A 23,122-nucleotide genomic window follows, 5' to 3' on the forward strand; every position below is an offset into this window, starting at 1 on the left:
CACTGCATGAAGGTCCTCAACTCATTTCAACATAGTCCTTTGGTAACAAGATGCCAAAAAATGACGGCAGGAAGTTTTTTCCCCAAGAAAATACCAGAGTAAGGGTCCTACAAATATGTCGGGGGTGCGGGGGGCACTACATATTTTAAATACATTTCTTATTTGAAAGTAGAGGAACTTGAAAGTTAACCAGTTTCCCCAGGAGGGAGGTAGCATTGGATTTCATTGTTTGATTGTGCAAGTTGATGCAGGCCTTGTAAATATTATCAGATCTAAAATAGAAGCCTATCAGCTAAATATCTCACCGTGACTTGTAAGAAAAATAGCGAAGTAATTTAGACGATTCCATTTGTTTGCACTCAGGAAAGATAAGATCTGCTATGTTTGGGAGCCAATCCTTTTTGGGATCAGATGTGCAGAATTTCAAAAATGCCCTGATTCATGCCAAGATTCACTGTCTGACACCCCCCCCCCCCACACACACACACTCACTTTTTTATTTTTGCAATCGCTAAACATCATCGTAGACAAAATATTTTTCCATGACAGTTATTCGGGCAAAAATGAAGAGCCAGAGAGCCTTGTTACTTTCGGGATGGTGGAAAATAAACTTCAGATTCCTTCAAGAATGTTCTTCGTGGCTTTCAGGTTCCATAATCATCACTTATTGTGATACGTGGCGTCATGCTGAGTCCATTGTTACTCTTGGGGCCTTGCTGCTGACACAGCGCCAGACAAGTAGCTTGGTTAAAAGTATTCACAGGACAGTCTTAGAGAATGGATCTACTTTTACCGTAGGAGTGACTGAACTGACTGTAAACATTTTAGTTGTTGGTTTGTCTTTAAAAATAATTTGAACAAAGTCTACTAAAGCAAAATAGCAGCGTTGTTAAATTACGTTAGCGCGTATTAAAAATATACATTTTATATAAATATAAAACAACTGAATTGCCGTAATCTGGTTAGGCTATATGGAATGAGTTTCTTTGCACCTGACTTCATACATCATGCGCCACAAGTGCACCTGTTCAGATATGTTGGTATGGCCTGACACCTAGCGGCAGCAGCACTCACATACACCACATATGACATTAGTAATATAAATAAAGCAACTGTAAAGGGGACGTTAAAAATATTGATTGTTAATTTAATTTAAATAACTGATTGTTAATACAGATTGTCCTCTGCATTCTGCTTTTCAGCTCACTCCACAGGTTTTTCAATGGGTTGAGCTATGGTCACGGACATGGCCGTGGGCGGAGCTTGATTCTGTTTCTGGAAAACAGTTTCTCCAATGTTTCATATGAGAGAATGATTCTGTAACAAAAATGGAAGTGATTTTAATGCTTTTAACACACCATAACTAGGGGTGCCATTGATTATGTATGTCTGTACGTCCCGGGCTGGGGTTTGGGGGAGAAATATAACCACTATGACAAATAAGGTGCAGTACTGTCATCCTACGGCAGATGGCAGTGTCGACCAAATCGTTGCATTTTGCCAGGCCAAGCCTCACCCAGCGGCTAGGTACTGTATAGCCTGTTTACCATACAATTAGCATCTCAACTAACCGTAGAGCCAATAGGAACACAGTACATTACCACCACAAAACGTCGTGCTGCACCCTTGATTCATTCATTCATTATCCATTCATTTACCCCACCCGGCGACGATTGTTCTTGTTTTAATTTGTTTTAATATAGACCGGTTTGTCAAGGGCCGAACACTCCCGCGTCGCATTTTAGACGGGATTTAAATCAATGTCTCCGCACTAACTGTTGAATGGTGGTTTAATGAAGAGGAGACAAAGGGAATGAGAGCCAGAGAGCATCACATACAATGAGAGAGAGAGAAAGAGAGAGAGAGAGACCTCCATCCTTTCCTATAGTGGAAGGTTTTGAGATGCGCATCTTCCTTCCTGCCCACCCTCTCTCTCCCCCTCTATCGGTCTCTCCTCCCTCCATCTCCACCTCCTCCTCCTCTCGGTGCTCGTCTAGTCTGAGCCGGCCTAGCTTCCTCAAGCCGAACCCCGGAACCGAACGTAAACCATCTGGGCGCGAGCCGGCCGGAGCCCCAGTTGGCCGGGCAATGCGCCGCTAATCTAGCCGCCGTTTGCGCACTTCCTGCCGGCTTGGCTTTGTGCTGAGGAAGGGGTGGGGGGGATGTAGAGAGGAAAGTGGGACCCGAAGAAGCCGTGTCTGCTGTGTGCCCGTCCGCCGAGCGACCTATTTGCAAGGCTCTCCCCCTCACACAAGATGTCGACCAGGACGCCATTGCCCACGGTGAACGAGCGTGACACGGAGAACGTAAGTCGTGCATCCTTTATTTTTCGGTTTGTTTATCATGAGGCGTTGTTTCAGTGCGGGGGGTGGAAATGGCAGCGGTTAGCTAGTTCGAGGGAGGGCTAAACCGCACACCCACCAATGAGGACTCGCCCTAGCGGCTCTTTTGCCTTCCTCTGCCGGGAAGAAAACCCACCAGGGACCAGAATAGCCCACCACGGAAGGTGCACTTGGCGCGGATGTGACACTTGAGGGCTTGCCCGGGCAACGCATTGCGTCAACCTGCGTGGTTGAATATATAGCAATGTGGAAGTAACTAACCAGCCGGGGGGGGGGGGGGGGGGGGGGCAGTCAATATTAAGGGTGGAGGGGATGTTATGTTGCCCTAGTTTTTCGCTCGGAAGCATCGCAATGTGACATCCATCACCTCGTGGGCCCCGAGCAACTCGTTCAACCCTGGGGGAGGTTTTTTTGGGGGATATTATTGATCCCCCCACCCCCCCTCAGACGCGACACTGACCAGCCTATGCTGCCCGTTTTTATGAAAACGTATTTAAGGCATAGTAACTATTACAAAAGAGTAGCAGGAACGTTGAGCATGCTGCATTGCATGGTGACAGCACAATGACCACACAACCCCCCCACCCTTTTTGTGTTCAGGGCTCCCCTTGTGCTGGAAATGCTGACATTGAAATGTTTCGAGGTGCTTAAAATATGAAAATGCCTGAATGTTGGAAGTTTTGGGGTGCTTGGGATGATGGAAAATGCCTTTATCTTGCACAGCAACGTGACAATAACCACTCAATCACCTCCTTTTTTCGGGGGTTCCGTTGGTGCTTGAAATGCTTTAATTAGAATGCTATGTATTTTGGGGTGGGGGGTCGAGACATGCTGTAATTGTCATGTTTTGTGGTGCTTCAAGTTCGGATTTGCTTGATTTTAAATGTTTCTAGTGTCAGGGATGCTTTGTATTTGGACGCGTTTGGAATACAGTACTACACTTGAAAATTCTTTGATTGTTTTTTTTTGGGAGGGGGCGGGGGCGGTGGCAGCATAGAAAGTCATGTAATGATCAAATACATTCTAGTTCAGAGCAAATGCTGCATGGTGACCAAATAAAACTTTTTGTGTACAATGTTCAATTGGTCCTTGAAATCCTTTAGTTGTGTTTTAATATTTTGAGTGCCTGGTATGCTTGAAATTTCATCATTTCAGAATGCTCAGCAATGCTTTGATTTTGCACGATGACAGCACAATTATCACGCAAAACCCCTCCCTTTTGTGTTCAGGGGTTCCATTGATCCTTGAGATGCTTGAATTGTGATGCTTTGCATCCTTGGAAATGCTTGAGCTAAGAACGTTATTGTTTCAAGGTGCTTGAAAATGTTTGCATTCTCTGTTTTTTGGAGTGCTTGGATGCTCATTTTTGTGTTTGTAGGACCAACTGGGACTTGGATTTTAAAAAGTTTGTTATTTTGGGTGTTTAAAATGATTGTATTTTACTGTTTCCGGGTGCTCGGGATGCTTTACAATTTTTGAATTTTCAATATTTTGTTGTCAATGTTTATAGAGCGTCTTTTAAATTACTCAACACGGTCGCACTTTTTTTCCACAACAAATTGCTATCTGATTGGATAGCTAGCATTTTGCATGTAGGGTCAAATATTCCGCTACAAACTTCTAGGTTTGTTTAATTCACAGGAACACCGAATACTTTGTGTTTGACTCAATGTCGCCCTAAAATTACAGCATGCATTACATTTATGTCAACGTGCAAGTTAGCTCAGCATCACCGAAAGTGAAAACGCTTGGAATTTGATTTAAAAGCCTGAGCTAAGTGCTTCAACTCGACCTTTTGTAGAGGTGTGTGAACCAAATGTTTTTGACGCACTGTTTTAAAGGTCAGGCTAGCCATTTTCTCTGTTTAACACTTTCGGCTGCAATGCAGACTTGACTGGAACCTCAAGTAGTGATCCCAACTCTCAAACTTTACATCGGTGCAGAAATTGGAGCTCCACTCGATTAAAAAAAAAAAAAAAGTCTATATGCCACAATGTGAATATCTGGCATTTGTGATATTAAAAAAAAGAGAGAAGAAGCTATATAAATATTTTTTAAACTTTGCTTCCCCATTAGAAAGTCACGGTTGAACTTTTTAGACATGATTGCAAGAGGTGCGCAAGGCGTCACATTTTACGAGAGCGCCACCTATAACTCTTTGATAAATTTCAAGTCCCGTTCATGTTTCCATTAACGCTGTCTCTAAATGAGCGTTTGCCACGACGTGAGTGAGGTAGTGTGTCTACAATTGGCGAAATAAATGACATAGACTGCGTCGTGCAAGCGCCTAGCAAGCTAACTAGCATGGCTAACGTTGGCTCGTTTCCGCTCTGATGTCGCATCACAAGGCGGGAAAGGGCAGCAAAGTCGCTCTTCTTTTTGTGCCAAGGAACTACATTTACTGTTTTACTACATTTAGATTTTGTTTAGAATTATATTTTGTATTATTTATTTCTTTTTCTTTTTTTTATGTTTGCTAATGTACCTATGGAACTCCGTATTAGAAAAGGTTATTTCCCCAAATATTCCCCCCCGAATCTTTTTAAAAATAAGTTTTAGCATCAAAAGCACACTTTATGGCTGTTTTTCTTCGGATGGAATTCGAGCCTTGGTCAAGGTAGACACAATACCAGGTCAGCAAAAAACCCGCAGGCTTTTGCTAGAGACCAAAATGTGACAGGAAAATGCGACTAGAATAGCTGGAACTTTATTTGGGGTGAATCAGAGGCCCTTCAAATTGTGGCAGATACGTGCTGATTTCCATTTAACATGAGTTTTGAATGGGGGGGGGGTCGTTCATTCTGAACAGTTATGAGAGGGTGTGTCAACTTGTGCAACCATTTTATCTCTGTTGTTCACTCACCCTCTCTTAAAGCTTTCCTTTTTTTAAAAATTGAGCTTAAAGGTCACAGCAATGGTGGAAAAATCTATCTCATATTAAAAAAATATTATTCCCCAAATATCATTTGAACAGGGGTGTGTCAATTCTTTTTACAGCCACTCAATATGTGTCTGCTGTTTAGAAAATCAATCAATAAAAGGCACCGGGGCTCGAATGAGTCGGGCACCAGCTTGAGGCCCCCCAGGCCCACTCGCAACAGATCTTCGTTGCATAACAACTTAGTACCTAAAAGAGGCGGTAGGCTTTTACTGGACTATCGCGTGTGCGTCCACGCGTGCGTCAGATTTCCGTGAAGACGTTACAGCAACCGTATGGAAAGCTGTTGGAGCATTGATTCGATATCCTCGATTTCCAGCTTAAGGTTGCGCGAAAGACGACTGCTCCGCTTTTTGCTGTCATTAGTAAGCCACACTGGCATCATTTTTAATTTTCAAGCTAGATGTAAGCAATTTGAATAATTGCTCATTGTTGTTTATGGCATTTATTGGGAAAAAACAAAATACTTGTAAGGGACAGCCGTTCTAATTGTGTGCCCTTGTCATTCGACGGGTGTGTTGAAACAATGATGACAAAGAGCGTACAAGTACATCGACCTGATGCTGGTTATCAATCAATCAATCAATCAATCAAGCCGTTTGAGCGTTTATCATAATAACATGATGAGTAAGACGGAGTCTGCCTACTCGCACGCTGAATTGCGTCACGGATGGCAAGAAAGAGTGTACGAGTATGTGGACCGTAAGCCGGATCTCAAGCAAATCGAATAAATGCTCGAACGGTTTTACCTGATGTCGTGTATTTATTTTCGTTGGGGGTGAGGGGGCATTAGCGCTAATTAAGGCCTGAACGATTAATCAATATTAGCTATTTTAAAATTGGCAAAAATCATCAGATTTTTTTCATGTTTTTAATTAAAAAAAATACACATTAACACACAGGTGTCAAACTCAAGGCACCGTGGGCCAAATCTGGCCCGCCACATCATTTTATGTGGCCCGCGAAAGCAAATCAAATATACCAACTTCCATGCTGCTTGCTCAAATCTTACCAAAATGTAAAATTCTCATATGTATGAAATAACAGACATATTGTCAGTATTTTCTTGTTACCAAAACCCCCACAGCAAATTCAACAACAGTTGAATAAACTATTATAATTGACTTTTTTTAAAATATGGTTTCAGTCCAATGGCCCTCAAGGGAAACAAACCAAAATATGACCCACGACAAAAATGAATTTGACACCCCAGCATTAACACATTACAAAGACAAAGATGATTGGGGGCGGGGGGATATGGGGTTAAAAAACAGATGTTTTTTTTATTTATTTATTATTTTTGGTGATTTTCTCTTTGTTGTAAAGTTCAATTCTAAAAGACAAAATAATTTAAAACAAACTCAACCGGCTTTCCATATCACTTGCCTCTATCATTTTATGCAGCTGGGAGTCCATGGGCAGGCACCGTTTGTGTATTGGCAGCCATGTGACACACTAGCCCGTCAAGAAGAACCTGTCCCGGTTCTCCGTTTTGGTTCATTCAGAGGGTTTTGGGAGCAGGCCAAGTGTTCAATCACACTTTTGTTTTGTTGCTAACCGGTTCACCACGCCAACGGGTACTCAAGGTGATGCGGAAAATCCAAATTGGTCTCTCCCAGATTTTTTTGTTGTTGTTGTTGAATGTGCCCGAGTGACTCATGGGATGTCAGCATGCACGCTGGCACTGAGGTGATGCTCGCCCTGCACGGTGTAGCGTTTCGCCGCGTGAAACAGGAGCCAGCCGGCCCTGGTTACAGCACCGGGGAATTATCCTCCGGCTGGGTGTGGCGCTCCGGGAGGAGCAGAGGATCATGGGAGCTTTGACCTCGACTGACATGGCGGGCAGCTGCCGTTGCCAGCGTTGTATTCCCAGCTATCCGCTGCTAATTCACCTTCGCATGCCAGAACGGCGCGACTCGCGTCGGCGTATTGTTAGAAGGCCTCTCAGCGGCCGGCTGGAATTTTTCTGGGTGTACTCTCAGAAGCTTGAAAATGGATGAGTGTCATCCGGTGCTGATAAGGTCAGTGTGTCAGTGAGGGGGGGTTGTGGGGCGGGCGGTCACATGGCACTCTCATTAGCACGCAGGCTGCTACTTTGTGCCGAGGAGTCTAAACAGCAGCGCAAACTCAACTTTTGCATGCCTCGCGAGTAGAATCACAGCAAAATCAATCAGGGCAAACAGACGATCATCGTCATTGAAGATTCGCAGCGAAATGCAGTGGAACATAAAGTGTAAGTGGGAAATACAGCGAACCGTTCAGTAATTAAGTTTTATCTAGGAATGGGCAAGTACCGATATTGTGCCCATTCCGGTTTCATTTCAAGAGGTTGTATACTTTGTCGGCTAGCAATCCGAAAATCCCCTCAAAAAAAACAAAACATTTTTTGTTCTTAAGTCCTCCTTGCCAGTGGTTGGCGCTGTGCTCTGTCTATCAGGTTGATACTTTGGCAAATCCTGTGTCAGAAAGAATGTTGTTCTTCACCATTATCTGTCAAATTATCTGAATTAAAACGCACTTTTGAAATTATTCCTTAGTACCTGTTGTCACGCTCTCATTCACAGTGTTCTGTAAAGAGGTCTAGCGTGCTTGCTTCAAGCTATTTGCCGGTCCCATTTGAAGTTTACTCGAAAACAGACACATGAAACGAAAGATATTAAACACTGTATATTTAAACATTCGACCTGCATCGTAGAGGTCGAAAGCGTTGCTGACGCTAACTTCTCCCCACCCGTTCTATTTATAGCATTCGTCCGTGGATGGCTTTGTGGAGCCCCCGGTCCCCCCGACAAAGTCGGCGAGTCGCCACAGCCTGCCGCGATGTCGCAACTCCTTCACCTCCACCGAGGAGCACCCGCACATCGGGAATTACCGCCTCCTCAAGACCATCGGGAAGGGCAATTTCGCCAAGGTCAAACTGGCACGACACGTCCTGACTGGAAGAGAGGTAAGAAAAGTCAACGAAATACAGCTTTTTGTGCCCTCCTTGACTTTTGGGTGCACACTTCTCCGCATTTGGCCATAAAAAAAGTACCGACTGTTACATTGGAGTCCAGTAATTATCTCTGCGGGGTGCATTAGCATAGAATATAGTCCATCAGTGACAGAAAAGGACTCCTCCTATCCATTTGAGAAAGTGCTTTTGGACTCTAGATCCTTGACTTAAACTGCTTGGAATCTTACTTTTGGAACAATAGCAACAAAAAGGTCGCTTATGCATCCAGTTTTTTTGGTTTGTTTGTTTTTTTTTCAGTGTATGCCAGTAAGAATTTCATCTGGTTGCATTTGTGCAAGTGTACATCTGGAGACTGCGAACAAAATGATCGCATATGCGACTTGTTTTTTTTTTTTTCCCAGTGTGCACGATTAAGAATTTAATCTGTCGCGTTACTGCAACTGCACAATAGTAGGCTTAAAGAATGTGACTAAAATTATAGTGTATGCGACCTGTTTTTTTTTTCTTCTCCTTTTTCAAGTTGCGCGAGTAAAAAATTCTTGTGATCGCGTTCATGTGAGTGCATACATTTTAATGCATAATGCCAGTTTTGCTACAGTAGGTGCTACTTAGGCCTCTTTTCTGCCTTCGGTGCTTCCCTTTTCACTGCTTTTCCCCTGGCTGACTGTCTTGTGTCTAAGGTAAACATACAGAACGGAACGTCAGGTTGACCCCCAAGTTTGCAGATTTCCAGTGTACGATCAGAAGTGTAACAGAGGTGACCGGTGGGGTCAATCCAATGTGGTTATCACAGTTTCCCATTGCTCATGAAAACGGACCGCCCCAAAATGAGGCTATTTGTTAAACAGGAATCACAAAATTCCAGCATGCCATGGAGTAAAGGATCGATAAAGACGTCCTACGTAATTTGGTGGCGGTTCAGATTGCGCCATTCTCGTTAAAGTCGACAATCTGCATCCGCTCTTTCTTAGCTGCTCGCATCACTCATTCATCCTCAAGAGTTTCATCCAGCGCGTGGCCACATTAGGAGTCGCGACGCCACAAATGTATTCCTCCCCCCTATTAGGAGTGCTAACGGCGTCCTTGTCGCCGGCCAATGTTAAACGTAAACGGCGTATTGGATTCCCGGGTCCAGGTCACAAGCAGAAGGTCAGTCGCTTGCTTACTTTTGTGTGCCCGTAGCGGCTTTGCTGGCTCATCAGAATGCAAAGGCACGGATCCGAGTGCGGGAAAGAACACAAACCAATAAAAGCCATGCGATCTGCATGCGAGGGTGAGTCAAAACAACTGAAAGTGCGTCGGATGGGCTATCGCCTGACTGATCACCGCTTCAGATGACTCTACATTTTGGCCGTGATGCCCATGTTTTCAAATATACAGTGAAACCTTCACTTGTCCCAAGTTGTTCAAATCACTTTTTAACGACGGTACACCTCGTCATTGGATGGCCCAGGTGCAGTCCCTCGGCATTAAGTAGGAGGGCGCCGTCTCGCTATTTGTCAATGCCGAAGAACCAACCGTAGGATGATTCTTCGGTTGTCACACATGACACACTGAACAACTAGACGAACAAAAATTCTGACATGCCAGACTTTCGTCGTCGTGGTTGTGAAGCTTTCCAGACGCTTCCCGAGCAATCTGTGACTATGCCGCACTACACAGGAAACGAGGCGTCAAGACAACCCAAAAATCGGCTACGAGGCACCATATTTGTCTGCGACACGTCTTTCCACTCGAAACCCGGCTGCATTTGTGTAGTCTGATGCCGGCATTTCTTATACCCTTCAATCAAGCTTTGTTGTGAAGTGTGTGTAATTTCCGCCTGTGTTCAGGTTTTCTCCTGACTTAGTTGTCACGGGTTCGCATGTCAATAGCAAACACAAATTTGACTCAGGAGGCTCTCAGCGTATTCACATGCTCAACAGAGAACAAGTGTCCGGAAGACCTAAATATAGACACACACACACTCTGAAAGAGCAAACATTAGCGCAGAGCCTCGACAGTATCTGGAGAGTCTGATAACAATTAGAGAAGAAGAAAGCCCGCTGGAATCGTTGAAAGTTTCATCAATGGAAATCCAGAATTTGTACTTTTGGGACTACTTTTACTGTCTATTTATCGATTGGCTGGAATTCGCGAATGGCCCTGTGTCATACGAGTCGCCCCATACCATATTTTGCTCGGACAGGTTCCGTTACCATGACAACTGGCCAGTTGAACTTTGTCATTCTGATAATGAATTAAAAGGATCTAGCAACCAATGGTTGGTTTGCAGACATCCGTGCTATACCGAAACAACTGAGGGGCAATGCAATCTGTTTGGATTTATTTGGATTTCGCCCTATAGGAAATCACGGAAATTAAATTAATCCGTTTCTAGCTAAGCGATCCACGGCTAGCGCTAGCAGCTGACGCTAGCGGTTGGCAGTGAACTACTCCGTCCACAGCCCACTGACTTTTGTTCATCTTATTTTAAATACATATTTCATGCTCAAAGGGCGTCACGCATGCAGTGACACGTTGTCAAAGCATCCTGAATAATTGACAGTTCGAGAACAACAAAAATTGAAATACTGGCTCAGCATGGAAGAAAGCCAATAAACCATCTGTGACCTAGGCAAAAAGAGAGATGTAACCGCCACTGTGTAGCTTCCACGTCGGGATGGAATTAAATGTCCGGACCAGCAGCTTGTGGGTCTTAAAGAAACACCGTTCCCCATGAATAACCTGCAATTCTCTTCGCTGTGACTCAACGCTTTGCTCTTTTGTCTGCCTGAGCAGAAATGTGCATGTTTTCTGTAACTCGCGCTGTTACGTAACAGTCATATAAAACAGTGAAGCCCCGTTTATAGTGAGTTTCCAGTTCTCCCACTGGTGAGAAGTGAAAATCCACAATCTATAGACTGTGGGAGAAATGGAACATGTTCAAACTTATTCATTCAATTACTTAACTCTTATTCACTCTCTGTATCAAGTGGGAGACCACTGTATCATTTTGCGTGAAGGAAACTCGCTTGCACTTTGTCACTCCCGGTTGAAGTTGACTAGAAAGCATTATAATCAAACCTACATTTTTCAAGAAAATATAAATAAAAGTCAGTTAGCTTAATGTCAACATATAATGCGAAACGCCATCGACTGCGTTCACGCACCTTTTTGAAACTTAGAATCACTTCTTGCATGCGTATGAATGCGGCGGCTTAGCAGTTTGATAAACACTGAACAAATGAGCTCTTTGGATTATTTGTGTTGGGTCAAAAATAACCAATTAGAATCAAAAAGTGACCGATTCCACTACTCCACTGTCAAAAAATTGGGTTTATAACCCCTGGCATGAACCTTGGTTAATTTTAAAATCTTAAAGCAACTGCTAGCTTAACTCACAGAGCATCAACACAAATGGCGCCTCCCACAATTCTGGGTTGAAAACATTGCTCGCCTATCCTGAACACATATTTATGTTGAAACGACATTTTCAACCAGTTAGGATCAAAAAGTGACCGATTCCACTAATCCACTGTCAAAAAATTGGGTTTATAACCCCTGGCATGAACCTTGGTTAATTTTAAAATCTTAAAGCAACTGCTAGCTTAACTCACAGAGCATCAACACAAATGGTGCCTCCCACAATTCTGGGATGCATTGTGATTGTGACTCTGCATTTCTTGGTATTGATTGAATTCATAACTTATTGTAAATAGCGGCGAGCAGGAAGGCTGTAGAGGCTGCTCAACATTTTCAAAGCGCAGCAAAGCCGATCTGTTTTCCCTTTGCCCTTTTGGCCGATCATTGAGCTTGCACGCTTCACGCTACTGACCCGTGCAACCCGCCGGGCCAAGACTGACCCGCAGAGTCATGCACGATTTTTTTTTCCACTGCTGTCTTTTATGCTAATCTCTCCGCGTTTGCTGGCGCGCCACCATTTGCATACAGTGCACCACAGGGAAACAGTCACATTTTTTATTATTTATTTTTTTGTCAATCAAAAGCTTTTTCAAGGTGCGATTCAGCCGCCGCATGTTGTGGCAAAGCTGCCACCTGCGGGGAAATAATGAAGAGGGTTTGCACCAAACAAAACAAAAAAAACTCCACAAGACTGGGAATTAGTTTTCGAACTCACTCTCTCCTTTCTCACCCCCCCGGCCCCACTCCGCATTTTGTCTCCCAAGGTGGCAGTCAAGATTATAGATAAAACCCAGCTGAATCCCACCAGTCTACAGAAGGTGAGTCCTTCTTGTTGTCTTTATCAGCCATTCATCACATTTTTTTCATTTCAAATATCACTTGCATGTATCTGTACAAATATGCTCCATATTTCTTTCTTTTAATCTTAATAAGATCTGGGGAAATGTCCTGAATTCCTGTTTCCATGTCAGTGTCATTGGACATATTTGTGTTGATGCGTCAGTCCACTAAAATCATGCTATTTTGCTCCCTTGCCTAAGGACGCCAATCAATTCAATACAAGCGACAAAATTCGCGACAGAGTGCGCTAGCTCAATGCTAACACAAGAGGGGAAACGCTGTTGATGGGCTAGCTATCAAACAGTGTAAATGTTACGGTTAGCGCTATCGATCCCAGCTAGCTTTAACCCAATGAGATACTTGAAGAAAGTTATTACAGGAAAAGACACAATCGCAGGAATCCTAGTCTCCCCCTAATATCACACTTGTCTTAACCGAGAAGTCGCCGACAAAGCCAAATTATAACTACATTTCCACTCAGAGAAGCTAACACTGAAACCATAGAAAGAGAAAAAGCCCGAAATATCGGTTTTCCCGTTTTTCTTTAAATGCTATGAAGGATTCATTGTTGTGACATGTAACCTCAGCGTAGGTTTGATATCCTCACCTCCACTTCCCTTCCCCTTGAACCACGCCCGCCACTTTTGACTCACAGTTTGTTTTGTGGTTTGACCGCAGCGAAAAATTCCACCGCTTGCCTATTTGTGTCACTTACCTTTTGTTGAACAGTCATGACCAATAACAACAAAAGTGACTGTTTCCTGATTTTAATCTGGCCCTTTCACCACATGCACGCACACACACTGATTTAAAAAATATCCTTAGAGGCAAGGAGCACACTGCTCCTAATGCTGCTGCTGCTAAGGTGTGTGTGTTAGCCACCTGCTTTGAGTTTTTGCATCTAAAAATACTGCGGCTTGACTGGCAGTGGTCCTTTATTCCTCTGCGCATCACATTATCACACCTCACCTCTCTCGATTCTGGCATGTAGCGGATGGCAAACAAATTGCCACGCGGCTGTCGTCGGCGCACATTAAAGGGCCATTACCACAATCGCACCCTGTAAAAACGGCAGTTAAGACCTTGATGCATCTCTTGGCTCACCCGCAATGGCGCACATCATTTCAATATCTCATCGATATTAAATTAGCATGAAGGGAAATCAGTTTTTTTTGCCCTCCCTATCAGGCTCCCAGAAAAATAATAAAATATAATTCACTCGATAGCCGTTGTCATACACCGAGCCCCCGTTTATCGCGATAAAGTGAAAATCTGCGATATAGAAGTAGAGCTGTTAGCACTGCGGTACTATTAAATGTTTTTTTTTTGCAGAGGATAAATAACATATGCCTGTGAGTATTGTCAAACGTTACGTTTGTCTACATGTGTTTTGCGTTGTGTGTTGGCATTAAGCTAGCAGACTCTTATAAAAAAAAAGATTTTGTCTAAGTACACGCTGCGTAGTTAGTTGTCTTGGTTTTTATGTTTGATGTTACCTTATACGTCGCCGAATAGTTGCACAGTTGTGCATTGTTGTGTTTCGGAAATCACTTATAATGCAAGAAAGTAGCATGGCTATGCATTGTCAGCACATTTTTCCTTGGTTAGCAGGAAGCTGATGATGTAAAAAAGCTTTTTAGCTGCAAGGAAACTCAATTCCCTTCATAGTTGAAGCGTTGGGAAACTGCTGTTGAATGAATAAACAACTAATGTGATGATGCAGAATGCCGAGGGATGTAACGATTCACTCAAGCACCGATTTGAGTTTGGATTTTAGGATCCTGTTTTTTCATCTAAAAAATGTTTTTTAACAAAATGAATGTCTCATTTTATCAGCAAAAGATGTTTCTATCTTAATATCTGCATCTTGTCTGTGTGAGAAATTTTTTTTTAGAAAATTTGCTCATGCCGGAACTAAAAAAATGAATGTTCAATGGATTTGACACCAGATTAAAATTCCGATTTCAATTGTTTTTTTTATTTTTTTTTTAGATTTACGCATTTTTGAAGCCGTTTTAAATCATCTTGTAATCCATTTTGTGGAATCATTACATCCCGAAGAATGCATTCAAATTCAAACCGTTCCCTTGGTGGAAGTCACGCTTTCGAACGTCCACACACACACAAAATGAAATGTTTTTCCATTGTTCCGGAATATGTGTCTGGATTGAGTCCCCCTCGGCCAGTGCCGCTCTCTCTCGTCCACAAGCACATCTGTAATTGACTTTGATCATAATGGGATCCGACTGCAATTGTTCAGCTAATCAGCACAAAAGAGACACTCATCTCATCTGACCGAGATTCATTTCAGTGTGCGGGCTCTTTTGTTGAACAACCCATTATGTGGTTTGTAATCTGTGCGCACACATCGCGGTAACGAGCATCGCCGTCCCTGTGGCTTGGACGAGTCTCAATTTAGGGTTCGGTCCGGGTTACAAGGTTGATCGGTCAGATTGTCTGCTGCCAGGTTGACGACGTGTAGCAGCAGAATCAATATGTTGTGAGAGCGGTGACCAATCAGCTGGCTCGCTATGAATTATTCAGCGCGCCTTTCAGATGTCTGCTTCGGGTTGTTGTGAAGAGGGTCAACACACAAGTCGATGTCCTTAAGCGTTTTATGGAGGGTAAATGATTGCTTTTTTTTGTCTGCATACTTTGATCACCTATTTGTTGAATTGGAAAAAAAAGTTTGTCATATTTATATGACTTATTAGGATGCAGAGTGGAGTTTGTTTCAGAATGTTGTTCCGATTCCAGTTTAATCTCAGTCCTCCACTTAAGGCTGAATTAAAGGCAAAGATCATCAAACTTGATATAAGGGACCGAAATCACTTAAGCTTGCGCTCTTCTTGGAGACTTTTCGGTCGTGAATGTAAAACAGCAAGTATGGCGGAAACTTGCCTCATGATGAGGCACAGGCCAATAGCTCGTTATGTCTCGATGATAATCGAGAGTAAAAATATCGTGGCTTCACGGTATCACGGTATTGCAAAGAAAGCCGCTGTTAAGCTCTCTGGAAGTAAATCAATGAGTAATTTAGGCTTGCATAGCCAGTGGCAATGTAAAATGCCCGCTGGTGGCTTCACTTCTCAAATACTTCCTGTACTCAGTGTCCCTTTCTATGGAGGCATCCTGATACCTGTTGGTATCCTGATACCTGTTGATATGACTAAATACTCGGGTTAGAAAAGAGGTGTAACCCAGAGGTCTACCCAAATCTGAGCATAGTGGGGGTTTTTGCGCGCTTGCATGGCCTTCCAAAATTCGGGATTTCAAAGGTTTATTGACTGCATGTCAACCTCGTCAGTGTAAAAAAAAACAAATAAACAATGGAATTAAAAAAAAACACATTAAAAAAACACTAGTCGAGTTCAACTACTCGCAACCTCTCTGCTCATCTCTGCTATGTAATGTGAGGACAAAGTGGAGACAAATTAACGTTAGCCATACTCGTTAGCTAGCTACCGAACTCGCGAACAAGTGCATAGTATTTATTTGTCCAATTGTAGACAAAATAGCTGCTTGCAAACCTTCATTTCAACCCAGCATGATATTCATATATTAACGTTACCTTAAATTTGTCAAAGAGGGATGGTTAGCACTTGTTATCTCCAAAAAATCTAAACCAAGGGCGCCTATTTGCTACATTACTTGATCGTTGATGTACCTAATTTTGTGGTGTAGCTGCTTGCATATTTCAATGTCGCCGACTTCACTTCTTATGGACGACCGTAACTGTATACAGAAGGCCCATCTGCAATGCGGACATGTGCGTCTTATAATCTCCCGGGCTGAATCAATGACCTCGTTGACTCGGCGTTGTCCTATGCCATCATTGGGAACGCCCTCAGTCAACTTTTGCTCTCTTGGCCGACTGTCATGTGAGGCTGGCGCGAAAGCGTTAGCGTTGTTTCAAGGCCGTCAAGTGTTGCCGGGTTTCATGTGCCAACCGGGTGACGCTAATTAGAGTCCGCGAGGCTTTTAGCTGCACCTCAGGGGGATGGGGGAGTGGTGGGGGGTTAGATGTCTAGTCATTCTTTGACAGCGTTGCTTGAGGCTGTCTGAGCTGCTTCTAGATTTGTACACTAGGACATCATTTTCAGAATGAATGAATCTTGATGATATAAGAAGACGTGGAGCAACTTAACCTCATTGTTACTAGTAGCGGGGGGCCGACTTGCAGATTCGCAGCAAGTGAAAATCCAGGATCTAGTGAGACCTCTGAATTTATGTTTTTGTTGTTGTTGTTGTTTTGCAACTCCTGTACACTTTAATCACATTCATCAAAACCCATATTATTCAAACACACTTTTAAACTGCTCTCACTGTCCTGCTCGCACAGTTCTCCAAATAAGATGCACACCCAGTTAACTCATTCAGTACCATCCAATTCTGGACCAAGTCTGAAAAGACGTTTGAAACCGTCTTTGGGAGTGAATGAGTTCAGGTTAACAGTAAATCTGACACATAAAACCAAAGATGGCATTAAACATTGTATATTAAAACATGAAAACGTTCAACCAAAGTATGTTATTTCATCTCAAGAAGGTCCACTATTTAAATTCTAACTTCGGCTATAATGTGAAACGCTATTGACGGGCTAACAGAAATTAGTATAGATGTCGCGGTGATTACCACCCAGGCAAATACTCGCCGTTCTGTAAGTACAAGTTGTACAATGATGACTTCACAGTCATCCCATATAATCACGTTGTCGACTTTCTGCAGTTATTTTATTATTATTATAATTATTATTATTATATACCCTCACTTTGAATCTTAAAAGACACACACACAGACCGGAACTCAAGATCATGAAGGAAACACACTTTCTGTTTGTCATTTCTAATATACTTTGGGACTCTCCATGAGTGATTTAGTTTCCAGATTTTCGCCCATGGCGCCTTTGTTAGTTTGTCAATCTGATGCCTTTTTTTTTTGTGGCTTCAGAGGAGCCATGATGGGCCCGCCATCTGGCACTGCAGTCACATCCTATACCACTGCCTGTACGAAAGCTGATTTTTATTTGAGTTGATTTTTTTTTGTTTTTTGCTTAATGCAAAAGGCTAGCAGTTCTTCATAGACGTAACCCACCTGTCAAGCACTTTAAATTACAACTTTTTTTTCTTTCCCGTCTCCAAGTGACGACAATACTGCGACACAGCAGCCAGCCAATGACTTCTACCAAGATGACGAATAGTAAACAAAGGACAACGGTGGACGAGAGCGTTGTCCTTTTTGGGGTTTTTTTGTTTGTTTTTCTTTTCTGGCTCACGGCTGTTCTAAAAAAGAAAAAGGACACGCTTTGTTTGGCAAAGACACAATTTGTATTCTTCCCATTCCGTTCCCCACTGTTGCACAAAGGGTACTTTTCTGTTTATCTTTTTGTTTACCTGCTCAAGGACTGCAGAAGGGGAAATTAGCCTGAGCGTCTTGTCTTGAGATGAATGGATTTTGTACATTGGTACATCGCGGATGTTAGGAGCGTTTCTTTCTCTGCCACTCAACAGACAGCAGCATATCTAAATCCACTTTTTAGTATTAATGCATTCGGTACACCGACAGACCGTTCCCCGCTGAGGATAAAGAATATATGCCTGTGGGAATTGTTATCTGTGCATTTAAACTGAAACGTCGTGTATTGTACATGCTAATTGCGGGTGTCTCATTGTACGTTAGCATTAGGCTAGCAAAGACTACGAACTGTAGTTGTTTTAGTTAGACTGTTTGTTTTATGTTTAGTTTGCCAGTAAAGTCTAGCTGAGGGTGGCGATAAACATCTTTTTGAAGAATATTCACAAAAGTGATCTGCCAAACTTCACCGCGAAGTGAGTTGAGTGAATTTGCTCCCAGACAGCATTCGTAGCTGAAGTTTTGCACTCTCAAACGCATTCCCAATACACTTGTCTTTCTAGCCATAGTAAGTTTTCATCTCAGGAAAAAGAACTCCTCTGTTTCTGTGTGACCCGGTGGCGTCCTCTGGCCCATTGTGGCTCTACGGGCGCTTTTGAATGCACACAGGAAATGAAGTTGGGCCGAGCTTCCAAAGCACCTCCTGAGATCCGCCAGAGGAAATGCATCATCTGACATCTGTGGTCTGGGGATGTTGATGCTGTCGTGTTTTTTTTTTCTTTTTTTTTCGGCATTTTATCCTTAAAATAGGCCTCTGTTAATCCCTTCTTTGCCCTCCGTCCCATCATCCCGCTTCGCTCTCTCTGACTCTCTCACCCTAATCTGTAAATAAGAACTGTTTATTTTCAAGGCTGAAACACCGTTTAAGTCCACTGGAATCCAAATCCAAGGTCGACACATGTTGGGAATCGGGAGCGCCAATCGCCTTCCTTTTGAGGCTTGTAAACTGAAGTTGATGCCACTCATTCAGAGAACCGTCCTGCCTCATTTGTGTATTTTACAAATAGCCCGCCGTTGGCTGGCGCTGCCATAATAGCTGTTTACGTGCAGCTCGTGCCTGCCGCGCTGGGTTAGCCAATGAGATGCCGTCCAGCCCGGGGCCCAACTGCGGCTTTGGTCTGGTTCAGATGAGCGGAAAGCAATTGGGCAGACACGTCAAATGTTGAGGCTGCTAAGTCGTGCATTTATTTATGACTTGATCTGTTCATGGATGCGTTTTAACTGCTGCTCGTGCATCCGTTTTTCTTGTTTCCCCCCCCCCAACGTACATTTCGTGTGGCATAATTACCCACTGGATACATCATTCGGTACACAATAACAGTCAAATGCAATGCTTCGACCAAGACTGAAAAAAAGGATTTCAAACATCAAGCTACTGACTTCTTAATTTTCAATCCTATCATCGTGAAATCGTTTCCAGTATGCTGCAGTGCAATTCTACACCCCTGAAATCATAAACGTACGCGAGTGGAGGACACGATTCTTTTTTGAAACACGATTCACGCTTGATCTATGTGTATGCGCACATGCATCCCCCACCTCATTAGAGCAATGAGCACTTCCTAACAATAACGTCCTTGTTGCAGGAGCATCTGTGACTGAAATAGTCCAGCCAGTCTGTGTAAGTTGTTCCCGGTCTGATATGTGGTGGTTTGCGTGTAGGGACTGGGTTGTAATTAAGGCTAGTTTGGAAGTCTAGGTGCCCCTGGGTGGCTGTAAGTAGGTCACTGGCACAGACTACTGAAACGCCAAGCGTGTACAACAATGTGCGTGTTGTCATATTTTGTGTTATTAGCGTTTTGTTTTTGGTCATCATTTTGGATCACTTAAAAAAAAAATCTTTTAACTCATTCAAGGGAATCCATTTCAGAGCAACCCCAAAAGTCGCTTCAAGGGGGCGCTGTGTAACTCCGCCTTGCGCTTGTGGATATTATTGACATTGATAACGGCGATCCATCAAAGATCTCATCATGCCCCGTCAGCCTCGGCGGTGACAACATCCCTTTCATCGACCGGCACTCCCGTCTGTCATTTTCCACAGCCCTCCTCAGATTTGTTGTCATTTTTTCGCTTCCGAGTGGCTGCACGCGTGCTTCCCATGTGAGGGGGCTTCGAGGCACTCACACTCACAAGAGAGAGAGAGAGAGAGAGAGAGAGAGAGAGAGAGAGAGAGAGAACGAGGGAGGCAGGAAGCGTCAGACATCAAGATGAGATAGCGAGTCTTTCGTCCAGCCCTCATTCATCAGGATGAAGAATGTTCGTCTTGATGGCAAAGTCACGTGAACTGAGGCCATGGGCCGTTTGTTTATTGACCTCTACTTCAGGCCATTCTTTTCTTAGAATGAATAATTGTACCGGTAGTTGATTAAAAAGCTTTTTACAGACCTACAATTTGCTGCATGATTTGTTTCAAAGGCTTTGTCACTAACAGGGCAGACAATTAGGAAGAATAGAAAATAGACCAAAAATCAAACTAAAATCTAACAGAAACCACATAGCCATTTAGTTTAGCCTTCAAAGTATTGGAATAGAACGTTTGGAGTGATTTATGACCTTGCAAGGTAAAAAGCCGGAATGCTGAAAATGTGAAAAGGGGGACGCCGTATTGTCTGGCATGTGGTCGGGACTGCATGTTGGATATCCAGTCTCGATGTAAATTGGCTCTCCAATGGCATATATCCGTCCATTATCTGAGCTGCTTATACTCCCGAGGGTCGCGGGTGTGCTGGAGCCGATCTCAGCTGTCTTCGGGCAGTTGGCGCGATACACCCCCGAATTGCTTGCCAGCCTCTCGCAGGGCACACACAGACAAACCATCATCATTCACGCTCACTCTCACAATCGCACATACCAACAAATTTTGTGTTAAATTAACCGACCGTGCGTGTTTTTGGAATGTGGGAGGAAACCGGAATACCCGGAGAAAACCCACACAGACACAGGGGGTGGGGACATGCAAAAGCCACACAGAAAGACTGGGGCCCGGAATCGGACCATGACCTCTTTACTGTGAGGCGGACATGCTAACCAGCCGGCCACTGTTTCATCCAGTCACATATAATAACTTTGCAAAACGATAGCTTCACAAAATGCTCTTAACCAGGGGTCCCCAAACTTTTTCCTGTCAGGGCCAGATAACTTTTCCCTTCTCTGATGGGGGGCCGGTGTCAGTTTGTAACAGAAAAAGTGTGACGATTGTAGGGGAGCTTAAAAAATTTATTGTTTTCCAGAAAGCTACACATAACCAAATAACCCTTTCCAGGTTCTTGACAGAAAAACAGTCAGGAAACAAATAATAACACTATTAATGAAATAAATAATAACTAACTAAACCCTCTCTGAGTTCTTCACAGAAAAAAAACAGGAAATAAATAATAACTAAATAACTCTCTCTGGGTTCTTCATAGAAAAAACAGCCATGGAACATTAATTATTCTTAACAGATAAAAGTTCAGCTCAGTTGGCAGAGCAGAATCTCTCTGACACATATGAGCAGTCTCTTAAAGTTTTTGTGTTCCTTCCTTATCATCCTTTTGTAGGTTCCAGTAGGCTTGTAGACACCGCTGTTTGCAGTTAGGGTTTTTTTGGGGCGTTTTTAACACAGTGACGGGTCATTTTGACCCAAGGACAACAGGAGGGTTAGAGGGCCGGGCCGAATGTGCTGACGGGCCGTATCCGGCCCGCGGGCCGTAGTTTGGGGACCACTGCTCTAATAAACGGTATTCGGCATCCAGCATGATTTCCATTTCTGCTCAAAATGTCATTTTCACAGTCATCACGACAAGTTTCGTATATTTATGAGACTAGAGGCACATGAAAGAGCAGTAGAGCCTGGGAGCCGGAAAAAAAATGAGTGGAGAAAGTTTCTGAGTGGTCACAGCTGGTTCGGTCTTACTTAACTACATTTGATGACCTAGAAACACACTCGCGCCATTTACTCTCTGATGTAATATCTCAAAGTGTCATGGAATCCTCACAAATACTAAATTCTGCTCCCAAGTATAGAACTCGGTTAAGCAAAGATGGCCGACAACGGCCGACGTCACATTGACGTCAAAAGGTTGCAAAGTCCTTTTTTTTTTTTTTTTTGGGAGAGCGCGGGGGATGGCGGCTCAGGCGGGCAGTCAGCAAAATGTAAATGATTCAACAGCACCTCTAAGTGGCTGCGGGAGCTCGTCTGACATGACGCCAAGATGCTCTTAAAGCTCTGCAGTCAGTCGATAAACATGATGCTGGCAGAACAAAGATGAGCGTGCATCATTTTATTGGATTGGACTGGCTGGAAGCTTGTGTACTGATACCGCAGTCTGTCGGCGGAGATTTTTTTTTTCTTAGGCTGAGAGCAAGACTTATTGCCAGCGCATCAGTCATGTTGCCTTACATAGCACCCAAGTCCCATGATGCTTCAGTCTTCCCATCTAATCCACTTTGCAACTTTGTGTGCCAGAGTTGTGGACATAATGGCATTTTGTAAATACGCCTTATCAGCAGTTTTCAAAAAGACAAACGTCTCTGTGTGTGTGTCAACAGCTCTTCAGGGAAGTGCGAATAATGAAGTTACTGAATCATCCCAACATTGGTAAGTTCTGACATTTAACGATGTGAAAAAAGTTGTGTAATCCATATTTGATAGCTGAGGTGTATCACCGTGATTTCTCCCAGAGAATTAAATATAAGAAATCTGGCGATATCATTTGAAATTTGAAATGTAAAAGTCACAAAATAACCTTTTTGTGATAAATATTCAAATATTTGACCAAAATGGGTCAAAAAGGGTCTGGCCTAACTTTTGGGCTTATTCATTTAACCCCCAATTTTTTGGGGGTTATTTATTTAACCCCCAAATTTGGGTCAATGAATAACCCAAAAAATTGGGTTTTCTCTTTTGTACCTAATTTGGGTCATTTTTTTTACCTGTCTGTTTTTAATGTAATATTTATTTTGTATAATTTATTTAGAATTTTGATTTACATCTGTTTTTTTGCATTTCCTTTTGAATATTAATTGCATGAAAGGCATAATTGTTAGAATTGTCTTAATAAATCTGTAACAGAATTATGACTTCACTAATCTCGTGTTTCGTAAACTTTTTTAAAAAATATTTGCTTACACCTGATAAGTAACTTTTAGTGGGAATGCACGCCTTGCTGGATGGCAAACAGGATTTAACAAGACCCCACAGAACCTCAAAATTAGAAAATAAATTGGGAGCTTAATGTTGTCTGATGA

General features: G+C 43.1%; 1 protein-coding gene across 4 annotated transcripts in view; it reads left to right on the top strand.

Annotated features, from left to right (window-relative positions):
• The first annotated feature begins 1,612 nt into the window (after positions 1-1,612).
• The window catches only part of mark1 (MAP/microtubule affinity-regulating kinase 1), a 33,216-nt gene continuing 11,706 nt past the window's right edge, over positions 1,613-23,122 (top strand). The window contains exons 1-4 of one of the 4 annotated variants that reach the window (XM_052081363.1): positions 1,613-2,306; positions 8,027-8,227; positions 12,406-12,459; positions 22,424-22,472. In XM_052081363.1, the coding sequence (XP_051937323.1) occupies positions 2,256-2,306; positions 8,027-8,227; positions 12,406-12,459; positions 22,424-22,472 (355 nt within the window). In that variant the 5' untranslated portion in view covers positions 1,613-2,255. The remainder of the gene's footprint in view (positions 2,307-8,026; positions 8,228-12,405; positions 12,460-22,423; positions 22,473-23,122) is intronic. The other 3 variants (XM_052081365.1, XM_052081364.1, XM_052081366.1) reach the window with 3 other exon arrangements.

The sequence above is a fragment of the Hippocampus zosterae genome, chromosome 11 (genome assembly GCF_025434085.1).
Source record: "Hippocampus zosterae strain Florida chromosome 11, ASM2543408v3, whole genome shotgun sequence".
Classification (NCBI taxonomy): domain Eukaryota; kingdom Metazoa; phylum Chordata; class Actinopteri; order Syngnathiformes; family Syngnathidae; genus Hippocampus; species Hippocampus zosterae.